The 22,046-nt window shown below is 42.0% G+C and overlaps 1 protein-coding gene across 11 annotated transcripts in view; it reads right to left on the bottom strand.

Annotated features, from left to right (window-relative positions):
* Positions 1-941: 941 nt before the first annotated feature.
* Positions 942-22,046, bottom strand: part of YEATS2 (YEATS domain containing 2) — a 47,970-nt gene continuing 26,865 nt past the window's right edge. For 8 of the 11 annotated variants that reach the window (XM_075760879.1, XM_075760878.1, XM_075760883.1 and 5 more), the window contains 16 exons: positions 21,603-21,861; positions 20,651-20,812; positions 18,947-19,077; positions 17,355-17,510; positions 16,454-16,627; positions 15,008-15,206; positions 11,960-12,091; positions 11,595-11,693; positions 10,443-10,554; positions 9,106-9,179; positions 7,918-7,997; positions 6,757-6,958; positions 5,149-5,375; positions 3,548-3,622; positions 2,047-2,120; positions 942-1,204 (listed from right to left, as the gene is read on the bottom strand). In XM_075760879.1, the coding sequence (XP_075616994.1) occupies positions 1,096-1,204; positions 2,047-2,120; positions 3,548-3,622; positions 5,149-5,375; positions 6,757-6,958; positions 7,918-7,997; positions 9,106-9,179; positions 10,443-10,554; positions 11,595-11,693; positions 11,960-12,091; positions 15,008-15,206; positions 16,454-16,627; positions 17,355-17,510; positions 18,947-19,077; positions 20,651-20,812; positions 21,603-21,861 (2,265 nt within the window). In that variant the 3' untranslated portion in view covers positions 942-1,095. Of the gene's footprint in view, positions 1,205-2,046; positions 2,121-3,547; positions 3,623-5,148; positions 5,376-6,756; positions 6,959-7,917; positions 7,998-9,105; positions 9,180-10,442; positions 10,555-11,594; positions 11,694-11,959; positions 12,092-15,007; positions 15,207-16,453; positions 16,628-17,354; positions 17,511-18,946; positions 19,078-20,650; positions 20,813-21,602; positions 21,862-22,046 lie in introns of those variants that run through there. The other 3 variants (XM_075760881.1, XR_012836721.1, XR_012836722.1) reach the window with 3 other exon arrangements.

The following is a 22,046-nucleotide window of genomic DNA, read 5'->3' as shown; positions in this document are numbered from 1 at the left end:
TTCCTGAGACAGGTAAATGCTGGGGTTAGTAGCAGAACTTCTTCCTGCAGTCAAGACATCAGAGGAGCTCCCCAAAAGCAGCAAATCTCTCATTTTTTGATCCTATGATCTCTGTGTTGAGCAGAACTTAAGCCACAGTGGTGCTGCTCCCACAGCACTTCACAATCTAAGCTGATGATCATTAGTGAACGCTGTCAAAACATTAAGATTTGTACCAGACAGCCAGTCACCTGCCCTCCAGCACACTCCAGACCTTCTGGCAGCCTGGGGAGGCACTCGCTGGGCAAGCAAAGGGTTTCAGCCAGTCCAAGCCCACGCACACTGAATACTGTCCTTGCTCCTCTCCTTTCCCATGCAGGACAAGTGGTCAGTCAAATCTCACCAAGCCTGACCATGGTTTGTTCATCTTGATTGACCATGTGCCAGTCTACCCTTTGAGGTGACTAAGAAAGGTGACATCGGACACCTCCCCTAGAGAGGCAAGGAATGTGGTTAGGTGACACTCAGCTGAATAAGCTAACGATAAGCCTCCCCAGCTGTGTTCTCAGTCACATGTACTCAATCAGGACTGGCAGAATTTGTTGCAGCCATCAGCCTTCTGCTCCCCCACACCCAAAGCTAAGCAACCAACCCACCCATCTACTCAAACGACCCACCTTTAAAAGCTGCCTTTGACTTTTCTCATATTCAGAGTGCCAAAGCAACTGTTCTGCCCACTGCATGGGGAAATCAACTTGTATGTAGACTGCATCAAAAAGCATAATTTCTTTTCCTAAAAAAATGTTTGATCTCATCAATACAGCTGTCTCAGAGGGACCAGGCCTGTGGGGTCTCTCACAGCTAGCAACTCGATGCAAACTGACAATGTTTGTTCAGCCACTGAACATACACTTACCAAGTAAACACTGACATTTAACAACTTGATTTGGAACAGAGCATCGTTTTGTTGCATTAAGGTGCATCTTTAATTGGAGGTAACAATCTAGTAGCCCAATGTTATAAATGTATATAATAGTGTCCTACAGAAATACTGGATTTGTCAACCCAACGTCAGTCATAAATCCACCTTTCCTGTAGCATCTTCTCTGCTCTATTTCATTGTTCCTCGTTTAGTATCTTCATATGTTTGTTTGTGAGGAAGTCAAGAAAGGGAATATTACAGATGGCTTTGTGAATATTCATCACTGTGATCTCTCTTGGAGTCCTGCAGGGAATGCATCAGAGTTGCTATTATAATACATAAAAAGACACATGTCCATAAAGCAGCAAGTACTAACAGGGAAAAGAAAAAAGAAAAGAAAAAAAATCCATCAAAAAAAAAGGGTAAAAGAGCAGTGTTAGAGCAACACAGGGAAAGCATTAAAATGTCACAGCATAAAAAAGCCACTTTCAAATGGCTTTCAAGTGCTGAAGTATTAATTCTTGAATTTCTGTAGCACAGACTATGTGCATATACTTATATATAGAACATATATAAATATGTTTAATATATAAATATTTATATATTGCATACAAGTAAATATTTAAAATAAGCATTTTCTTGTAGTGGTTCCCCCCCCCCCCCCAATTTCAAGCTATCCCAAATCGAGGTGCTGAACAGAAATCAAGATGTGGCCTAATCATTACCATAAAAATCACTCCGTGTCTGAGCCAGAAAAGAGAGTGTATCAGGAAAATAAAGAAGAGATTATTTAGGTTGTTTAAGTTCTGTCTGGCCGTGGGTAAGTTAAGTTGTCTACATGGTAACCTGAGATGGACAAGAGTGAGAAGGTTCTTCCAACATGGCTCTGTAGAAACAGGTCATCTGCCTTTGAGGGTGGCAACACCAGAGAACCCCTCCTCAGTGTTTAGTGTTGTCTATGTTACCACTCCTTTGCCACGATGGAGCTAAGAGATGACAAACCCCCTCCTAAGGCTAGGATCTCCCCAGAATATAGTTCAGAAATTCCCTCACCCGCATGGTCTGAGATAACGTGACTAAATTCCTCAAGCGGTTCAGCCCTTAGTGCTGGCATACGTGGTTTAAGAGGAAACAAGCTGCTGTACCTGTTGTGAGGAGCTGTCTGGTATGCCACAGCCAGTGCTTGCCGCAGGATATCACTCATAAGCTGCTCAGTGGCCTGTGACAAAAGACAACATTAGGAGACGGCATTATGAAAAGAGGAGAGGAATGTGCTATTTGCTCGAGTATGGGTGTAAGAGCAGCTGAAAGTCTGGCTCAGTTCAACCCTGTGTTTGATCAGCAGGGGACAGTTCAAGATGCCCAAGTGAGTTTTACTGGCACAGGAATAAGAACCGAGTATATTTAACAGAAAGAAAGAGACCTACAGATGCACAGAGCTCACACTGCAACTGCCCAGTCTGGTTTCCCTCTGGACCTGCAGAGCTGTATGTGCACAGCAGGGTGGATCCAATGTTCCAGAGCCTGTGCTTCAAAGAGCATTTTAGGGTCCTGCCTCACACCCCAGAGCTTGTTTTGCACGTGGCAGATTCCAGATACTCTCCTGGGAGCTGGTATATGCTTGTTATCCGCTCCCTGCGGCCACCAGGCTTATGTCAGGACACTTTCACAAAAACCTCCCAGCCTGGACAGCAAGCAGAGGGCAGGAGTATGCCCTACACGCTTGGCTGAATCAAGGTTCAATTAAAAGCTAATTAAGGCTCTTGGCTTCCTGTGCCTGTCTCAAGACTGGAGCAGAGGTTTCTGGGATGTTCAGTCAGGAAAGCTGGCATAAGTCTACAATTATAACGAGCAATCTGATAGCTACAATCTGTGTCTACAAATGGCTGTATCTGTATCTGAGTTTAGCTATGATAAGTAACGGAGAGCACAGCAGAAGCCTGCATGCGTGTGCATATGGAATTAGCTTTTGTAAAACTGATCTTCTGATAAGTAGCAGTCTGGATAAACAACCCCAAAAATTGTCTTTGGCTTGAAACACAGCACAGCACTGCTAAAAATAATCTGTGTTAGCCTTCAGTCCAAACCCAAGAACTTCCATTCCATGCTGTTCAAAGCTTTGGTAAGAAACAGTCTCTGTTTTTCCAAAATTGAGTATGATAGATAAATGGTTTCTTGTACAAGGCAGAATTGCTGCTGTCTGCAGGAATTCAGCAGTCTCCCAGTAGAGACAACCCAGACAAAAAGGAACTGAACAGTCTTTACGAAAAAATAGTTAACCTCTCATAAAATAATCACACCTTAGAGAACTCTGGCAGATTTCCCCCTCCAGTTCGGAAGGGCAGAACAAAGTAAGGGGTACTTTCAAAGTTACACAATGAGTCAGTATCTTGCTGGAGGTGAGAATCTGCAAATCACTGCTCTGTGTCCAAGCCAACAAATCAGTTAGAAAGCTGGAAACACACACAGAAGCATATGACACTCTTTGGTCAGCTATCAATCTTTCTTTACATGCACAAAGATAGATATCAGACTCTGCACCTCCTGATTTGATAAATGCATATTAGTAAGGATATTCAATCTTTTTCCTACATTACTGGCCTAATACAGTTACAGAACAGTTCTTAATGTGAAGTAATTTCTTACCTTTAAAATCATATCTTCTATTACTGATGCATAAACATTCTTTTGTACCTCAGCAGGCTGAAAAGAAATTCCTATCTATAAAATACAAGAAAGAGAAAAAAAAGATTAATACATCAAATAACACCATGCAGGTTTTCCTACAGGTGATATGAGAATGAGATAACAGAAACAAGCTATTACAAAGGGTAGTTAAAAAACAAAAAACAAGCAAGCAGACACAGCAGAACTTTCAGGCAGTGTAATCTCAGGCTTCATTTAAAAAAAAAAAATCTGGAGCAAATGAAGCTTGACCACTAGAACAGCCTGCAGAAATGCCTCTAAAACACAGAAGAAACAAAAACAGGTTTTAATTTTTGTTTCAGAAAGTCATAGAATCATAGAACGGTTTGGGTTGGAAGGGACCTTAAAGATCATCTAGTTCCAACTCCCCTGCCATGGGCAGGGACACCCTCCACTAGACCACGTTGCCCAAAGCCTCATCCAACCTGGCCTTGAACACTTCCAGGGATGGGGCATCCACAGCTTCTCTGGGCAGCCTGTTCCAGTGCCTCACCACTCTAACAGTAAAGAATTTCTTTCTAACATCTAATCTAAATCAACCCTCCTTCAGCTTGAACCCATTACCCCTTGTCCTGTCACTACACTCCCTGATAAACAGTCCCTCACCAGCTTTCCTGTAGGCCCCCTTCAGGTACTGGTAAGCCGCAAAAAAGTCCACACAAAACCCAGGCTACATTGGATATCTTTGGATTGAGGACGGAAGCTCCACTTTATAAATAGATGGATTGAATATATGTACAGTTTTAATCTTCCCTGCACCTAACTATGACAACTGAAACCACTTTAAACAGTACTCCTGGCACAAGGGTTCTGCATCAAAAGAGTGTTTCATCCCCCAGTCACACTCTCGTCATGCCTGTGCCCTTGCCACCTACGTAGCAAGAGCCTAGACGTGCTGCAGAACCAAAGTTTTGTCCCTTGATGGCAGCATTTGAGGTGGAGACAGAGATAATTTCCTTCTCCCACAACTGCTGCATGCAAACCCCTTCTGCTGCTCCTGTCTCGGCTGGTACAATGGCGAGCACTCTTTCCTACAAGCTGAGTCAGTGTCCTCTCTTTCCTTCCTGCCACTGTGAGAGAAGATCCCCCTCTCCCTTTCTTTTACCCTAATTTGAATAGCGGGGGGGAAGTTTGCTGGGGTCTTAGCTTTACCACAACTCCTTTTCAGGAGCTGCTATTAAACAGCACTGCTCTAAGCAATGAGCCCAAATCTTTCACGTGATGGGACAGGAAGAATTCAATGCTAGTGCTCCTCTTCCCTCATTTCCCCTTGCTTCTAGCCTTCCAGGATAATTTTTCAGGTGCTAAGCCCTGCAACACAACCACTCTGAAACAACCTCCCACCTGGCATGCTTCACTTAGTCCTGCCAGCATGGCCAGCCGAGTGTCAGGACTCAGAAGGTTCAATTTTTCCAGGGCATTTATAAAAAATTTCTTTCATCTATATGGACCTCTGGATGCTTTTGAAAGGCAACTAAATAAATGTAAGACCACAACTAACTTAACAACAGTTCTTAATAGCTTTATGATTCACTTATTACCTTCTCTGCAGTGTCCCTCACAAACTCTGATGCAGGTAAGGAAGCCAAGTAGAACTTCATCTCCTCTTGTTTCTCCTCCTGTTCTTTCTTAATGTTTATTTTTAATGGCTCGCTAAAGTTGAGAATATCTACTTCCTCTTCGTGTTCTGGTTCTCGTTTCAGAAATTGCTGTAGTTCCTCTAGTTTTCGGCACAACTCCTCACCGCTGCTGTAAGATGAAGGGCATTCTGAAAAAGAAGCAATTAAACACATGATAGATTATGGAAAGCTGTTTATAAACCGACGCACACTCAAAATATGGTAAGAAATTAAGGTAATTGCAAGTTATTTTTGTAGTTCCTACCAAACATAAGGATGAACAGAAACACAAACAGTCATTGAGAGTCTTCTAATTAAATCTTCAAGACACTCACGGTCCACTGCCTCATCTGCCCCTAAACCAATCAAGAAAGCTGCATTTCAAACAAAACCAGGCTAATGTGAGTCTCCTAAACATTCTTTTTGACAACGGGCAAAGCAGCCTGATGCTCTTCAACTTGCTTGGAGAAATGGGAGTTTTTACTATGTAGGCACCACGTAGCACTAAATCATCTTTTACACTGTGACAAGTATTATCAAGCTTTTTAAGAAAAATCAGAAGACAGATTCACAGTGGAATTATGAAAGAGTAACCTCTTCTCCGCATGCTCAACCAGAGCCAGTAAAACCTTCAGTGGAAAGCTACGCAATAAACAGATTCTTTTCTTCAAAGACAAACACAAATCTAGTTATTTAGATGCAAATATGAAAAGGTGGATGGAGGCTTCCTTTCCACCTTCAACAACTGCAATGCATGGCCAGACTTAGCAAAGAATAATCAAATCCATACACTTCCGTGAAATACCTTAAATCCCTGTATGATCCGAACAGAAAAACATTCAGCTTTGGGAAAGGGATTATCTGAAGGTGAAACATGGGAGCTTAACTGTGAAGAACAGATGAAATGAAAGATGTATGTTTAATACATACTACACCGGACTGTGGAGATCCCAGAGCTATGCCTAGTACAATAATGTAGCAGCTGTAATAACAAAATGTGAAGCTTCACACAGGCCAATTGACTTCACTTTTGGAGGTAAATTAACCACCACTGAGCTCCATGCTGCCGCTGCCAGTTTTGGGAGGTTTTTTTTTTGTACCTGAATTCATTCACGCTGTTTGCACAGTAAGTCTTTTAGCAGAGGCTAAGCTTACCCAAGGGCAGAACTGTCATTACTCCCTATGCTTTGGTTGTGTGCCCATTTATAAATCATTAGACTGTGGGGCAAGAATCATCTCTCATAAGATTTATCTACACTGGGTCTCCAATGGCCCCAGAGCACAATAAAACCGAAAAGAAGTCCCAGAGAACATCAGGATTGGTACGGACAAGGGGCAGCCTCACTTGTAGGCTTGCCCTTAAGATCTCCAACTTCTGTTATTCCAGAGTGAATCAAGTTAAAAACCAAAAGAACATAAGAATTCCCTTCTCCTGAAGAAGCAGCACACGTGTGTGCACACACAGAGCCTCAAGCCATTTAACAAACAGTGTCTTTGGTGAGAAGGAGCTTTCTGTCCCTCCATACTCACCTGGCTCACTGTCTATCTGTGTCAGCACGTCTTCAATCGAGTCCTCATCGTTCCGCAAGGTCTCTGGGTCAGGTGGAGTGTAGCCATGGCATCGACACCAGTGCACCACGTGCTTTGTTTTCAGGGGTGTAATGTTGTGAAACCTGGGGTGCTTCTCTATGATTTCTTGTAGGATCTTTCTCACTGTCATTGCTCGTTGCCACTGTCACAAACCAAAGGGACACCTCATCACACTGACTAAAACGCTTAAGGCTAGACTATGGCCCAGGACAGTAATCCAGGTTGCAAGGAAAACAAAAAGGAACACAATTTTCTCAGAAGTCAGAATGACAAGGAAAAACAAATGTGGAAGATGGTCATAATATTGGTATCAGGCAGCTGTAAACAGGTCATTTAAACTCTGCTTTCTCATCCAGACAAAAGCTCAAGAAAAAGGGACACACACTTGCAGGGGCCCAGACACATTTGCCTTGACTTGAACTGTCTCATCTCCCGAGTAACACCTAAGATGGCATAACACAAGAAATCCACTGAGCAAAATATGCTGCTCAAAATTTTGCTTAAACTCTTTAATCATTTAATTTGGCAACTGCAGAGGGTCTAATTGGTAAAACTCCATAGCAAGATGACAGAACTATAAAGAAATAGGGGGAAACATAACAAGCACAATACAAAAAGGCCCAGATTAACTGGAATATTTATCTTTAGTGAACTGACAATCTATTTCAGCACTAGCATTGCTTGTGTCAGAGCCCTCAATTCTCATCCTACAGAAAGCAGACACAATCCCATGAAAAAATGGACAAAGTATGTTGGGTAAAATTCCCATGACCACAGTATGCCACAGAGGAGTGATGAGGATAAAGTGCTAACAGGACAGTTTGCAAAAATTCTGATTTTGAAAATGCTTCAAAAACATCTTTCTTTGAACCAACTGAAAAATGACTGTCAGGGTCCCTTCTGCTTGAGAAAGTCTCTGAACAATAAACTGGATCACTGCTTGGACACAAATCGGTGCGTCTTGCAGTAAGGAATGCTTCCATTTAAAAATGCGACAGACTGCTTCAGAAAACAAATCACTCCACAACAAGGAAAGTTCCATAATTCAGAAATCCTTCTTGTGTCCCTAATGACTGCTTACGAAACACAGGAGAGGATTACCTCGGCTGCTCTCCTCTTCCCAATATTCCAGCTGTAATACTGTTCCACTGAACTGGCACAAAACGGGCTTGCATCTTCACCTAGAAAACACAAAGCCAAAGCCAGTATTAAATTTTAATAAGTGAAGCAAGATAAATTCTGGTTTTGATATTATTTAGTGGAGAAGAGGAGGGAAATGTGTTTCATGGTCACAGGATCAAGGACCGTAACTCTTACAAATGCTGTGCTCTCAGAGCACAGTACAGATACGTGCAGCAGACACTTTGGTTTTTGAACACAAAATCAGCATCCCCCTTGGGCAGGACATACAGGGTGTGGCTAGGGGCTGTTTTAAACCTCTGCTTCCCCCCAAAATTGTAATGATGTAGACCCGTAAGTCTGTCTTACTGGTCAAAGTCTCTTCCTTTGGAAGACTTTTTTTTTTTTGCCAACAAACTGCAATATAAAAATGAAGCAGTGTAAAGGTTTCCTGGCAAAAACATGAGGAGGGGATATGAATCCTAAGCAACGGATTCATGAATGCTACCGTAGGCCAGAGAGCTGTACGTAATGAAAGCTTTACTGTGCCGTGCCACCCACTCCTACTTTGCTCACTGTGCTTATCTTGAGAGGGTCTGCCCTACCCAGTCTCCAGGACCACTTGTTCAAAGTGCATTAGTTACCAGACAAAGCTGATAAATTTTCAGCTATGTACGTAAGAAAGAAGTATGCAATTATAAAGTACCATAAAAGATTAAAACGTTTCTCTGCAATCCAACACCTTTTGTTTAAATAAAAATGCAAAAACCCCAACAACACACACATTCCCATGCTGAGCTATGTTAGCACATTTGCAAGCACTTCTGAAACCCTGGAATTAAATTAAAAACCCCAACAAACCCAACAAAAAAGCACACCTATGAAGGACAAACCAGGGAAAAGAAGACCTACTTGCAGCTATTATGTGAGGAAATACAATCTATTTCTAACCAAAAAACCAAGTGAAAGTTAGTAACTGCTGACAACATACTTGGCTTTGTTGGAAGAACCTGATTCTAAGCATCTTTAGAATAACCCCTGGCGTAAGCTCTCTAGGAGAATGGCTTCATTTCATTCTGTCTTTTAATAATTTTTGTGGGTACAGAGTATGCAAGGCATTCTGTTGATACACTGAAAATAGAAAGCAAAGCCTTTTCATTTACTGCTTACTTTTTTCAGCAATTAATGGAACCTTCTTCACTATTGCTGTTAAAAGCTGCTGGATGTTCTCCAAATATTCTATGCTGCAAGGGATAAAAAGAATCACAATGAAGAATATTGTTGGCAGCAATGAATCAGATGTAAAAGATTTTAAAATCCCTGCATGGTTTAAAGTCCCTAGCCCCAAGGCATTATAGCAATACTGGTATGAGGATAATCTCTTATACCACAATCTGGAGAAGGTATTTCAAACAGCCCTTCCACTTGCCAAAGCATCCACATCTGAAGCTGCATTTGTCATGATGAAGAAACCAAAGACAGGCTTTTCTGGGCGGGCTTGGAAGAAATCTCTGCATCACCTCACAATCTGCAACCCTACTTTGAGGGATAAGACGCACCCACTAGTGCAGGCTGTCCCAGTAGGAACACGAGATACTGCATGGGAAGATTTGTACTTACAGGACTTCAGGTAAATTTTACTTAACCAGCCATACTGTATTTAACTGGCAAAAACTGTATTTTCCATTAGTTGTTTTATAACTAAGATAATTTCCAGTGTGTAGTGACTTAAGATTTATTCCTGTCTCCTACACATACTCTCTATCAGGGTAATGTCTGCTGCAGTATGTCGGAATAACAAAACTTTTCAAAACACGGAGACAGGGAAGTCAGCCACTGGAGAAATCAAGAGCAGAAGAAACATCCCACACATTACAAGAAATATGCAGAGAAAATTCTGCAAAGTGAGTTCTGGTGAAAAAAAAACACTAACAAGTACTTGCAAGAGCATCGCAAACAAGGCATTGGGTTTCACAGCATCCAGTGAAAAAATAGTCCGGGAATCTTTATTATTTAATTCCAATTCTGAACCAACACAGCCCTCATACTAAGTAATAACAGAAATAGATGAGCCTTACAAGACTAGAGGCAAGACGACAGACAGTTCTACCTACTTCAGGTGCCCCTTTTTTGACCTGCATTTCACTGGGCAGTCTGACCTTAGTAAGGACAGACAATGGCAATGGGAATTATACAAGCAGTGGATGGTAAGGAGGTTTTAACAGCTTGAGATTTTAGCAAACCCCAAAACAACTGCAAATCTTCAAATAATTTTGTCCCCTTTCATAAGTCCTGCATACAAATCCATTTACAAAGAAAATATTGCAACACTGCCTGAAACAAATGCCAGCCAACAGGATTACTACTGATACAGCAGCGTATGGGACAGAAGATTGTATAATGTATTTCTAGGTCACACTTAACACTATTGCACACATCCCTAGAATCAACTCCTTTCCCCTGGTACTCCAAAGATCAGAAATCCTTATAGAGAAATGAACAATTACTTGATAACGTAATTTCCAAGTTCAGAGCTCTCTTCTGTTTTTACTGCTGCTTGGCCTTCTTGGGTACCCACAGAACTGCAGTTTTGTCCTGTTGAATCAGGCTCCATCTTAACTTCAAAGAAACAGAACACATTTTAAGAGACAAAAAATACCAGTCAGCTTGATAAAGAATGTCTTGCGAGACTCCAGTAAGACTAAGGGTCTTACATAATGCCACTGCATTTATTGTCTGCATTCCGATTGTTAAGTATGAACAAATCTGGCCTTCCATTCTGCTGAAAGCAAGCCACCAGAACATGTCACCCCGTCCCTCAATCTCAACATGCTCACATCTCATCCTTTTTAGAAAATTTGCATTTGCATAATCAATTGCTGATGTTTCGCATATTACTGCCTGATCTAAATTGACCTGCCTGCACATGTACAATGGCCTTTCTGTAAACAAAGAGAAAACTACTAACAGTTTTAGCAAGAAGTGACATGTCAAAGTAAGAATTTTTTTTTGAAGACAACACTGATTTTGACATCAGTGAACTTTCTCACATCTAGGTCAGAACTCTGGTGAGACAGGAGCAGGGAGAGAGAGACATTCCCAACCCAGAACAGCCAGGCAGTCTGGTCATTCATCTGGGATGGGAGAGATGTATGACGGTTCTGCAAGAGCTGGACTTGAGTATCTCAGCTCCGGCCCGTGCATTCTTCTGGGAAGTACCGTACGTACATCTTTCCCCTCTGTGTGTGTACACACACACACACACGTGCTGTCTACATTGAGTGCTGCTGGAAAGCATTCTCCAGTACATTTCACCATAGTCACTCTTCTGAGTACAGCAGTTACTGTGATTAAATGCATGCTGCTCTATGCATTTCTGCAATGATGGATTGAAAGAATAAACATTTAGAGTACTCATGGGCAGCTTTCTAGAACATCCTCATTTCTCTCTGTACTTGCCTATGCTTTGGGATTTGTTGACCGGGAAGTCACTGTTAACTTCCTAGTCCCCAGATGCCATTTTTACTTGATTTAAACCCTACTAGCAATGGAAATAAAGGAACCCATAGTCACAGGGTCTACTGTCATAGTCCGGCCACTTGCACAAAGCAGCACCAGCTTATTTCTACTAATAATCTTACTGAGAAATTCCTTCTTACCTTTAGTGATGGATACTGTAGAGGGACTAGGGACAACTGTACTTGCTGCTGTGACAGCTGTAACAGCTGAAACTTTGCTGGTAGAAAGTGACTGTATCACTGGAGAGGAAGAGCAAAAAACAAAACAAAACAAAACAAAAAAAACAACAAAGAAAAGAAAAAGAAAAAATAATCAAACTTCATACACTTTGAAAAATAACCATGTTCAGAAGCAACACAGTGTTTGCAGCACAAAGTTTAGGGATGAATTTCCTCGCTACATTTTCTTCTATCTCTAACTTTGGACCATGTATGCCAACCAAGAGCTTTGACCCTGTGTCAAAGGGGATTTCAAACACCATCTGTCATCCTCCTCTGCCCTTTACCTTTGTTCATAGGCATGAGTATTGTCTGAACACCTCCAGAAGCTGTGTTTACACCGAGCTGTTTAAGCTGGCTGGGAACTGTCAGAACAGCCTGCTGTGGACTAGACTGATTTGAGTGGATTTTTAGCAACCCTGCAAGAAGAACGGAAGACAAAACGTTAAATAAAACACACCATTTTGTTTATCTCCAGCTATTTCTCTCCCTTTCTGCCTGAACCAGGATGGCATGTAAGCTAGCACTGCCGCCCTCTTAACATGCCACAGTTCAGTGAACCATCAGAGATGTTTTTACTGACACAAACGATTGCTAAAATATTGGGGTGCTGCACCACAGTGTGTGCAGTATCACGTGCTGCGCAGCACTCTGATATTTGCGAGGCAGGTTTCCTAATTACGTAAGTAACCTTAAGTAAAAGTTGATCTAACACAAACCTTTCAGCTGAAGCAGGCTCAGCACAGAGTAAAACGCTCTGGTCAGAACAAGACCTTGTGCTCAAGGGTCTGGTAAGCCAGCGACCAACAGCTCTGTTGTACTTACACAGCCACTCTCACTGAGGCACCCAAGTGCCGCACACACCTCTGCAATTCAGCTTAGCAGCATCCACTGCAGTCAGCAGAGCACAATCAACCACGTTTTAACTACCTGACAAGCCCAAGGCCGCGCAGCAAGTCTGGTGAAGGACATACCTGAACTGAGTGTCCTGTGTCTTTCTGTAATATGCACTGGATATAGCCGCAAGGATGGCTAATCAAGCTATGAAGCATATTAAAGTGGGGATTGAGTGAAATCACTGATTTTAGTCAAGACTAAGAGAACAAGCAGGACACTCAGGTATTAACAGCATTATCAGTGGCAGCACCCAGTGACTTGGGTGGAAACAAGCTGCACCACAGTGCCATGGGTGAGGAGCACTCATCACCGCTCCATGACACCTCCAGCCACCACAGCCAGCACTCTTAACACCGTGAGCTGGGCCTGTGTCCATCCTGTCTACTGCTAAAAGGGCTACTTCCAATATAATTGTCTTCAATCTACAGCTAGCTTTTATTCAGATTGTGGAAATTTGTTAGGCTTCTATTTTAGAACACTGCCAACAGTATATTTCTTAGTTTCACGACAGTAATTTTATACTCACAATTTGTATCAAGATAAAGTTTCCATTTTGGTCTATTATTCTTGTGTGAAAAACATAACTGCCTTCCCAAGTACTAGACATGCAAGGTCTGGTGAAGGTATCTTTTGGTTTGGAAGATGCATAGCACTGGTCAGTTAGGCTTTCACCACCAGGCAAGAAGGCTAACCTAGTATCACCAATTCATTTTTTAAACATTTTAGTCTGTTTAAGACTCATTTAAATAAAAGCCCATCTTTTTAGAATTAAAAAGCTGACTGTGCAACACCTTGGCAAAACCTTTTCTTCCACCTCCAGCCTTCTCAAACACACAGCCCCAGGATGGCCAACTTCCGCGGTGGTGGCTGGCTCCCTTTGATACACGGACCCCTCCCAGTAGTTCTTCTGGGGATGTTAAATGGTGAACCAAAGGTCTCTCTTGGCATAGAGCCTGTCTCCAGCAAGCAACTAAATGCTCACGGCTTTGCAAGTCTCTTCCCAGAACAGTTTACCATGCTTTGAGAAACTGCATCGTTTAAAAGTGTGCTTTGGGGAATGCCCCAAGTATGTGATGCACAGATGTGTCAAGAGAGCACAGCCCAAACAACAAGGAGAGTAGAAAGGGACATTTTAAACTAACCCTATTAAGCCTGATGGGCGGAGAGACACTGTTCATTGCAAAACAATGGGAAATTTTGAGATTCTTTTTGAGACGTTGCCTTTAAAAGTATGAATCTCCAGAATTTTAACTGCTTTGGTTTGTTTGTTTTGTGGTGGTTTTTTTTTAAACATCAAAATAACTGCTTCTTTTGGGATTCATGATGAAGTCAGTGCGTCAGGCTAAAAAAAAATAATTTAAAATCTAGATTATATTCTCATACCTAAATGGCAGTCTTAATTTGAATATTATTTAGAACATCGTATTTCCTACCAAATAAACCTTGCTGCTTTGTAGGCAAAGAGGAAAATACTCAACTGCTTATTGCAGAATTGTGGCAGTCTTAACAGACTCTGTTATTTACTTTCAAGCTCTGTGAAACAAAGTGATGAAAACAGGAGGAGTTTGGAAGACTGTATGTAGGAAACAAGACCTGCTTTAAAAAGACACTGTCAGATGGGCTTAGTGTCACTTACTTTCTCTTTTCTGTATTTGCACTCTGTTTCCACTTAGTAAGAAGTCACTTCAAATGAACAGAACATGACAGCGGGTAAATTAGGAGTCAAAATGAAAATGTCTAATTTTAACCCATAATATTCAAATTAAACCTGCTATATTTGGTCTCCATGATACAAAAGATACCGAAGAACAATAAAACTAAATAAGGAAAACTCCCCTCTACATAAGGGCAGTCCATCTTTCTTATTTCTTCATTAACTTCAAGCATTCCAGATCCAATCTACCTCACTATACTTAATGGATTTTGACTTCAAAGCCTTCCGTTCCCCCTAATCAACATCTCTCTCCTTTCCAAGCCAAACAGAGCAGATGCAAAGCCTCAAAGCCAAATTCTGCTCATGCAGCTTCTCCAACTTCAGAGTTTCACTTTCACAAACTAATGAAGTCTGTAGTATCGCTGATACCTTGATAGTTTCAGCATTCAGTGGCACACAGTGCTCTTCAAAAGGCAGAATGCATCTTCTAATAAGAACCTGGCATGAAAACTAAAACCCCTCTCCGACACCAATGGGCAATACACACTGTTATTTGTAACAGATACAGTCAATGCACTCATGATAGGATGCCAAATTATTTACATATCTCTTTGGCTAAGCCAAAAGTTATGCTAATAAGGTATGCTTTAGAAAGCATGACTTTACTTTTACACATTCACAAACACAGGTAACACTATGTTCTTCCATTTACAGTGAAGTCATCCAAAGAACGCACACCTGGATTCTAACTTTCTACAGGAAAGGCATGAAGGGAGTTTAATACCTGATACTGCAGCTTTTCCAGTCACAGGCGTTGGTGTAGTCATCAGAGAAGCAACACTTACAACAGTAGAAGTAGCAGTCTTATTCACGACTGATGAAGTAGACTGGCTCTGGCTTATACAGATCTGGTGTTGTTGTCCAGATGTCTTTGCTGTAGGAGCTCCAGAAGATGATGAGCTGGAACCTGCGTTATCTATTTGCTGCATAAAAGAGGCAGAAAGGGATAACAAACTCCTTTTCATGTCACAGGTGATTCGATAATAAGCACAAGGGAGTATCTAGAAGTAGCAAACGCAAATGTCTATTTAACCATCATTAAGAAACAAGAGGTTCTCAAGCACATACCCAAAAACCCATATACAGTGATGGTACATATAGACTAGAGGCTGTTTCAAGCAAAGTGAAACTGCACACAGGAACTGCTACCACAACTGCTTTGATAGTATCTGGAGCCAAGTCGCTTAACTACAGCAAGCAGCTAGGCCTCCAGATGAGAAATTTGACCCAGGAATGTTTCATGTTTCCCTGCTGCTCGGAAGTCCAGAGGTTATCGGCAGAGAAATGGGAAAAAAGTTTGGGATAAAGAGGCTGGATGGAAAATTTCTATCTCTGCAGTTTCACCGAGAGCTATAAAAACAGCAAGTAGCATTTCACACAAATTTTAGCATCTTCACCTATATATGCTGTGTATGCCAGCGTTCAGCCCTCTGAGGGTAGCGCGGCGTCAACTTTCCGCTTGTTTAATCTTCGCCTCTCCACAGGCAAAAGCAGCGAGGCTGGGGGAACCCTCCCAGTGAACTCCAAGTCCTCTCCAGGTTCAAAACCTGCATCAATCGCATACATGGCTGCATCCATGTACAAGAGTATTCACTCGAGGAACGCAAATGTTTTACTTCCAACCTCACTCTATGCTGAAGCACCTCGTTCCATGGCTGTGCTGTTCTGACTTCCCCGGGGTGGAAAGGAGTGACAGATTTGGTGCTTCAAGGCTGTGTAGCCCAAAAATCTGATCCGTATGATTGCAAAAACCGTTTCAGATAAAGCCTTTCCTGCCTACCTGAATTTTAACAACATTAAAAGCAAGAAAATCCAAGTTTTAGTTTCTCCTCTCCCCTTGTTTCTTCACAGATATTACTTTGTGCCAAACAGCAAACAAGACAACAGAAAAAGAGTAGATGCACTGTGCTGGAACACAAATAAGAGCAGACCCACCAACAAAGCTGACTGAAAAGAAGAATACCAATAGGGGGAAAAAAACCCACTAGAGTGCAAAAGTGGGTTACAGAATATAACAGAATGTATTATATTATATAGAATACAGAATATATATATTACAGATTATATATATTAATTATATATTACAGATTATATATAAAAAATATATAATATATATTATATATAATATATTATATATATACTACAGAATATTAGCAAAGTTGTTTCTCACCTGGGCCACCCCGTTTGTGGGAAGGGCCATAGCAGGAGCAGCAGCCGTGGTGATAACACCTCCTGATACTCTCAGCACAGTGGTGCCAGGTTTGGAGAGCTGGGATGAGGCAGGCACTGATTTTATAGACCCATCTGATATTTTCATCAGCGATGTCTGTCCACTGGGTGCAGCCTTTCAAAAGAGTTCAGTATAAGGAAGAAGATGGTTTTGTTTGGATTTTTTTTTAAAATTGCTTAAAAAATCCAACACAACAACAAAACAAACAAGACAAATGCTTTTTATACCACTGAAAAATATTTTCAAAAAACTTTTGAAAAAGGCAAATTGTGGCAATAATAGCCAGAACAAAATGATCACCTCAGAAATTAACTTTATCAAACTGTTGACTTTGCAAAAACATGCCTATCAATCTTGAATTTTCGATGATCAATTACAAGTACTCTTGGGGAATTTGAATTCCATAGGGACCACTTGGTCATTTTTAAAAGAAGGACCTTTGAGGGATAACAAAATCGGAATTTTTTTTAAGAGCTTTAAGTTGCTTTAGCCTGTAACCCATTTCTAAGTTTCAAATATTTAAGCACGTTTTTGCACCTGACTGTATTCACTTCTCTAACCCCATTTCACTAAGAAATCCCAGAGCATATTTACAAACTAGCAACCCAAGCTTACGCACTTCGACAACAGAAATAAAGCTGGAAAACTGCAGTCCAGTATCTGCATACGAAAGTAAGCCTTCATGTGCTTTCCTTATAGTACAGCCAGCATCATAACTGTACAAAAAAACCCCCAAAACAACTCCAAAAGGAAAAGCTTTCATAATATGTGACTGTGGTTCCTATACTTTATCTGACAAAATGCTGACCGGCAAGAGAGAAACACATCGTTTGCACATTACCTGTGTAAATAGAGCTGTTTTCTGTCCAGTTATCACTTTTAGCGCTTGTCCTTGTGTGGAAGATGCTCCAACTCCTACATTGCTCTGAACAACTGAAGTTGGAGTCAGCTGCTTCCCAGAACTCTGAGGAGAAGGCTGGCCAACCAGAAAGGTACCCTGCTCCAGAAATAAGTTAGGGAGGTTAGCACTTTGAAACACAAAGTCATCAGAAATCTAGGAGCGTCAATACAGGACACAAGCCTGTAGCTGTAACGCAAGAACAACGTTTCATCTGCTAAAAGATGGCACTGTTAATTGCAGTGCTTCTGCACTAAGAGCTGGACACAGCCTTCTCTTCTTGGTGCAGAACACCACTTTCTGATGCAAGGGAAGGGGTGAAAAAGCCACAGCTGGTTTCCTGCCTTGTCAGAGGCATCCACTACAATTTAACACATTTTATGCTCTTTAAGTTTATCCTTTGTGACAAATGCTGCTTAGCGTGCAAGATTGGAGAGGCTACTGCTGGGCTACGGAAAAAAAAAAAAAAAGGAAAAAAAAGGAAAAAAAAGAAAAGAGGAAAAAAAGAGAAATCAAGATATTCTGTCACCTTGTCACTTCAAAATGTATGTACTCCCCCCCAAAGGCTATATATTCAGATCTCAGCATACAGAAATCAGAGCAACAACTGGAGGTGTGCACTCCAATAACCTACCACCTGAGACCTTGCCACCCTTCCAGTTTCTCATCAATGTTCAGCTGCTACCCCTCAGAGGCTTCACTCACCCACTACCACACATGGACCCCTTCACACAATCTTCTGTTTTCTCATTTTTCTTCCTTACTCAGCCTTGCCGTCTCCCTCCAATAATCATAGAATACCAGGTTGGAAGGTACCTCAAGGATCATCTGGTCCAACCTTTCTTGGCAAAAGCATCATCTAGGCAAGATGGCCCAGCACCCTGTCCAGCTGAATCTTAAAAATGTCCAATGTTGGGGAACACCCAGCATCCCGTTGGCTTGTTTTGCCACAGCAGCACACTGTTTACTCATATTGAGCTACTTGTCCACCAGGACCCCCAGGCCCCTTTCCACAGAGCTGCTCACCAGCTGGGTAGATCCCAGCCTGTGCTGCACTCCTGGATTGTTTTCCCAGGTGCAAGACCTTACATTTGTCTTTGTTGAACATCCTAAGGTTCTTGTTACCCCATTCTTCCTTTATTCTCCTATCTCTACTGCTTTCCTCCAACTCTTATACATCCTACTGTGTTAAGATAACTCTTCATCTCTGTCCTATCACCTATCTTGTTTTGGAGACCCTTTGGAGACTCTGTCTCTTCTCCACCCACTGCTTGCCCTGGTCTTACTCAGTGCGGCTTTCTCAGCCCACAAGAAGCCATGAGGGTACCACCCTGCAAGGGACGGTGAGGGGCAGAGATGTAAAGCAAGTGGTAAAGCAGGTGCCTGGCAGAGGGGAGAGGCAAGGATTGTTAAAGAGGCTCTAGATCCCACAGTCCAAGAATGTTCCATGTACTACAGAACCACAGGACATCCACATAGTACCGCTGCTGCCCAAAATGTCGATCTGCTGCATTCAAGGTGCCCACACCACTAACCTGGGGTGTCTGCTTCAGGATGTAGGATGTATAGGTGAGGTGCTGTGACAAGTTACTGCTGCTTGTGCTTTGAGTTGCTCCTCCTCCTCCTCCTCCTCCTCCACTATTCGTAGAAGAACCAGATTGGAGACCTGTAACCAGAAGAAAAGGCTTGACCCTTTGGTAAACCAGACACTGTCAGCTGCAAAAGCATCCCTGTATATACAAGTAATTGAAAACACTTTGCAAGATGCTTGCTGCCACATGTTTTGTAGCTGAATAATATTATTACCCAGTGCAGCACAGTTCAGATGTGCTGCTGTGCTTTCTTATAGCTCAGCAAACGCCATGAACGAAACAGGCCATGGGGGAAATAAGCAGGACTGGTGGGCAAGCAAAGCTCATTTCAGGCTGTTTTGAATTTTCTGTCAAAAGAGGATGCTGCCCAACAGATGAACAGTCTTTTCATCAGTCTCTTGCAGGTTATAAATCTGCAGCAAAAGCCCTAGAAACATTCTGAATCCCACCGGTTTCTTAATTTTACTTTTGTTGGCTGTTCCAATGCAACCTTGTTAACAGAGTATTAGATCATGGATACCAAGCAGTGGTAATTTGCAGTGACACTTTGATACTGCTCTGCCCTCAGAAAGAACAGCCGGGACACCAACTTTTTTGCAGTCTCTCATTAAGAAACAAGGGTAAAAATACTTATGGCTCTGTCACAAAAATCACAACTATTTGCTCTTCCTCAAAGCCTGTGAGATTATTTCCTTGTCAGGGATGGACTGCCGCAGCTGCCTCTCAATCTCAAGCAATGGGGCTCCCATCAAAAGTTCTGCAGCCCAAAAATGCCTTCACCAAGAATATCTACATTTTAAGTGACACGTACTCTATTGCCACGTTGCTGGTATTTACAGGCTTATATAGTAAGCTGAATAATACCTCTTCCACACTGTCAGTATTAGAACTGGGAGCAAAAGGTTTACACTCAATCCATCTCCCACCCCAACCCCCAGCCTCAAAATGAACTTTATGGAGAAGGCTCATGACAAAAGTCTTCATCCACACCGTTCAAAACTGGCAGTATTCTTTCCCTACAGCAACAGCACACTATAAACACAGTATTGCCCATCGGAACTATTTTAGCAATATTTTTCTCCAGGTATTTCACAGTAAGTTTGACTCACAAGCTCATTAACAACAAAGTGTTTCTGCTGGTCTCAACAGCTTGGGGCCAAACCTTGTGTCAAAATTCAAAATTATTTCTTTCTCTCATTCCAGATAGAGCATCTTGTCCTTTTCAAAGTTAGTTTCTTATGTTTCTAGTTTCTCCAGAGTGGCATTCCATTACTTATTAATAGCTTTCACAACTGCAATCAAATCCATCCCAGTTCTACATCATGAAAATGCAGTTGTCTCTTCCTACAGATCACAACAAAAAATTAAAGACAACCCTTCACCTATTTTTGAGGAAAATTACACTGTCTGCTTTCTGCACAGACAGACAGAGAGAGCACTGCATGAAAAGCAGTTTCATCTAAATCAGAAGACACTCGTGAGATCTCAGTCTTAAAAAGCACCACACACTGTGGTGGTGTGAATAAAGAAACCCCATCCCATTACTGACTTCCACAGTACCAGGATGCTTTATAGCAAAAATGCTAAATGTATTAATTATGCAGTGATTACATTATTTAACTCATTAGATTTCCCTGCAAGACTAACTAGCATTATTTGTGGCTCGTAGTATGGCTCCTTGGGGTATCAGAAGCAGTTTTCCTTTCCCAGAAGGATTCTTGCTGTTGGTGGTGAGGTACAGTTTGGTGCCTGGTGGTAAGTTTGCCAAGTTTGCCAGGTTGGTGGCTGGTAATTGCAGGGTGGCCATCACTAGAAAGGAAGAATATCAAGAAATAAAACTACTGTTTGCATAAGGTAGCACGCACTGAAATCCGCACAGGATGAAAGTACTAGGAGTGACATGCAGCTAGCCTTTGATAATCCATGCTTAGCTGGCCTAACTGCAGATTAACTCTACCAGTGATGCACAGACACTTTTTTGAATAGGTCTGGGGGGAAAAAAAAAAAAAATCTCTCTGTGTGCAGCACCACTCATGGCTACAGGCCAAAGCAGCACAGCCACGGGGTCTACAGGCTTACTGAAGCCCAGAGGCCACGCAACACCTTTCAAACAGTCCAGAGCCTGAGGTAATGTGCTCAGCTGAAGCCAGCTGTGTGCAGAAGCAGGCAGCTTCTGCACTCCCATAACCATAAGCACAAGGGAAGATGTAAAGATGCAATGAAGACAGTTTGGCTCCTGTTGGTTGGATTTATGTGGGACCCTTAGAGCATCTAAGAACCACAATGCTGGGCAAAAATGTGAGACCTGGCTCCATGAAAGTCTACCAGGTCTCTAGCACATTCCCCAGCCTACCTGTCTGATACCTGCTCACAGAAGACTGCATGTTTTAAAGTACCTGTGCTCCCTCTTCCCCCTTACAGATAACGAGTTAACATTTTCTTTATTACTAATCTCAGTCAGCCAGAATTTCCCTACAGATCCCTCTACTCATTTTGAAGTTTTTCAATCACACATAGTTATTTTGCAGTTGAAGAAATCATTAGAGAGTCCCAAAGTCTACCCATCATGAGCTATTAACAAGGTATAAAATGACTCTACCTGAGCCTTGAGATGTAGTTTTCTGAGCACCTGTGGAAGAGACTTGCGCCTTTGTTATGGTCTGCACAGGCTGAGCAACAATTGTCCCTCCACCTCCACTCACGATGGCTTTGGCTACACCTTGAGTCACAACCTGTTTCGGACCAACAGCCTTTGCTACTGAAGAGCTAGATTTTGCCACAAGTATCTGCCCACCACTGATAGCCACCGCTTGTTTCACTGTCGACTGTAAAGCAGAACCAACTGGAACGCCAACAACCTGCAATAAATAAATATTGGATGATGTGCTGCTGGCAAGAGCAAGTGTGTGAATTCTAGCTGGTACACTTCCTCCACCTCTAGACATTTCAGGACACTTTATACATGTCTAGTCACGTATAAAAGCTATTCATTTGGAAACAAAATTAAATTGGCAAGAGGCCAATCCCAAGTATAAAAGATAAA

This window comes from Balearica regulorum, chromosome 9 (assembly GCF_011004875.1).
Source record: "Balearica regulorum gibbericeps isolate bBalReg1 chromosome 9, bBalReg1.pri, whole genome shotgun sequence".
NCBI lineage: Eukaryota > Metazoa > Chordata > Aves > Gruiformes > Gruidae > Balearica > Balearica regulorum.
This window is presented reverse-complemented; position numbering and strand designations above follow the sequence as displayed.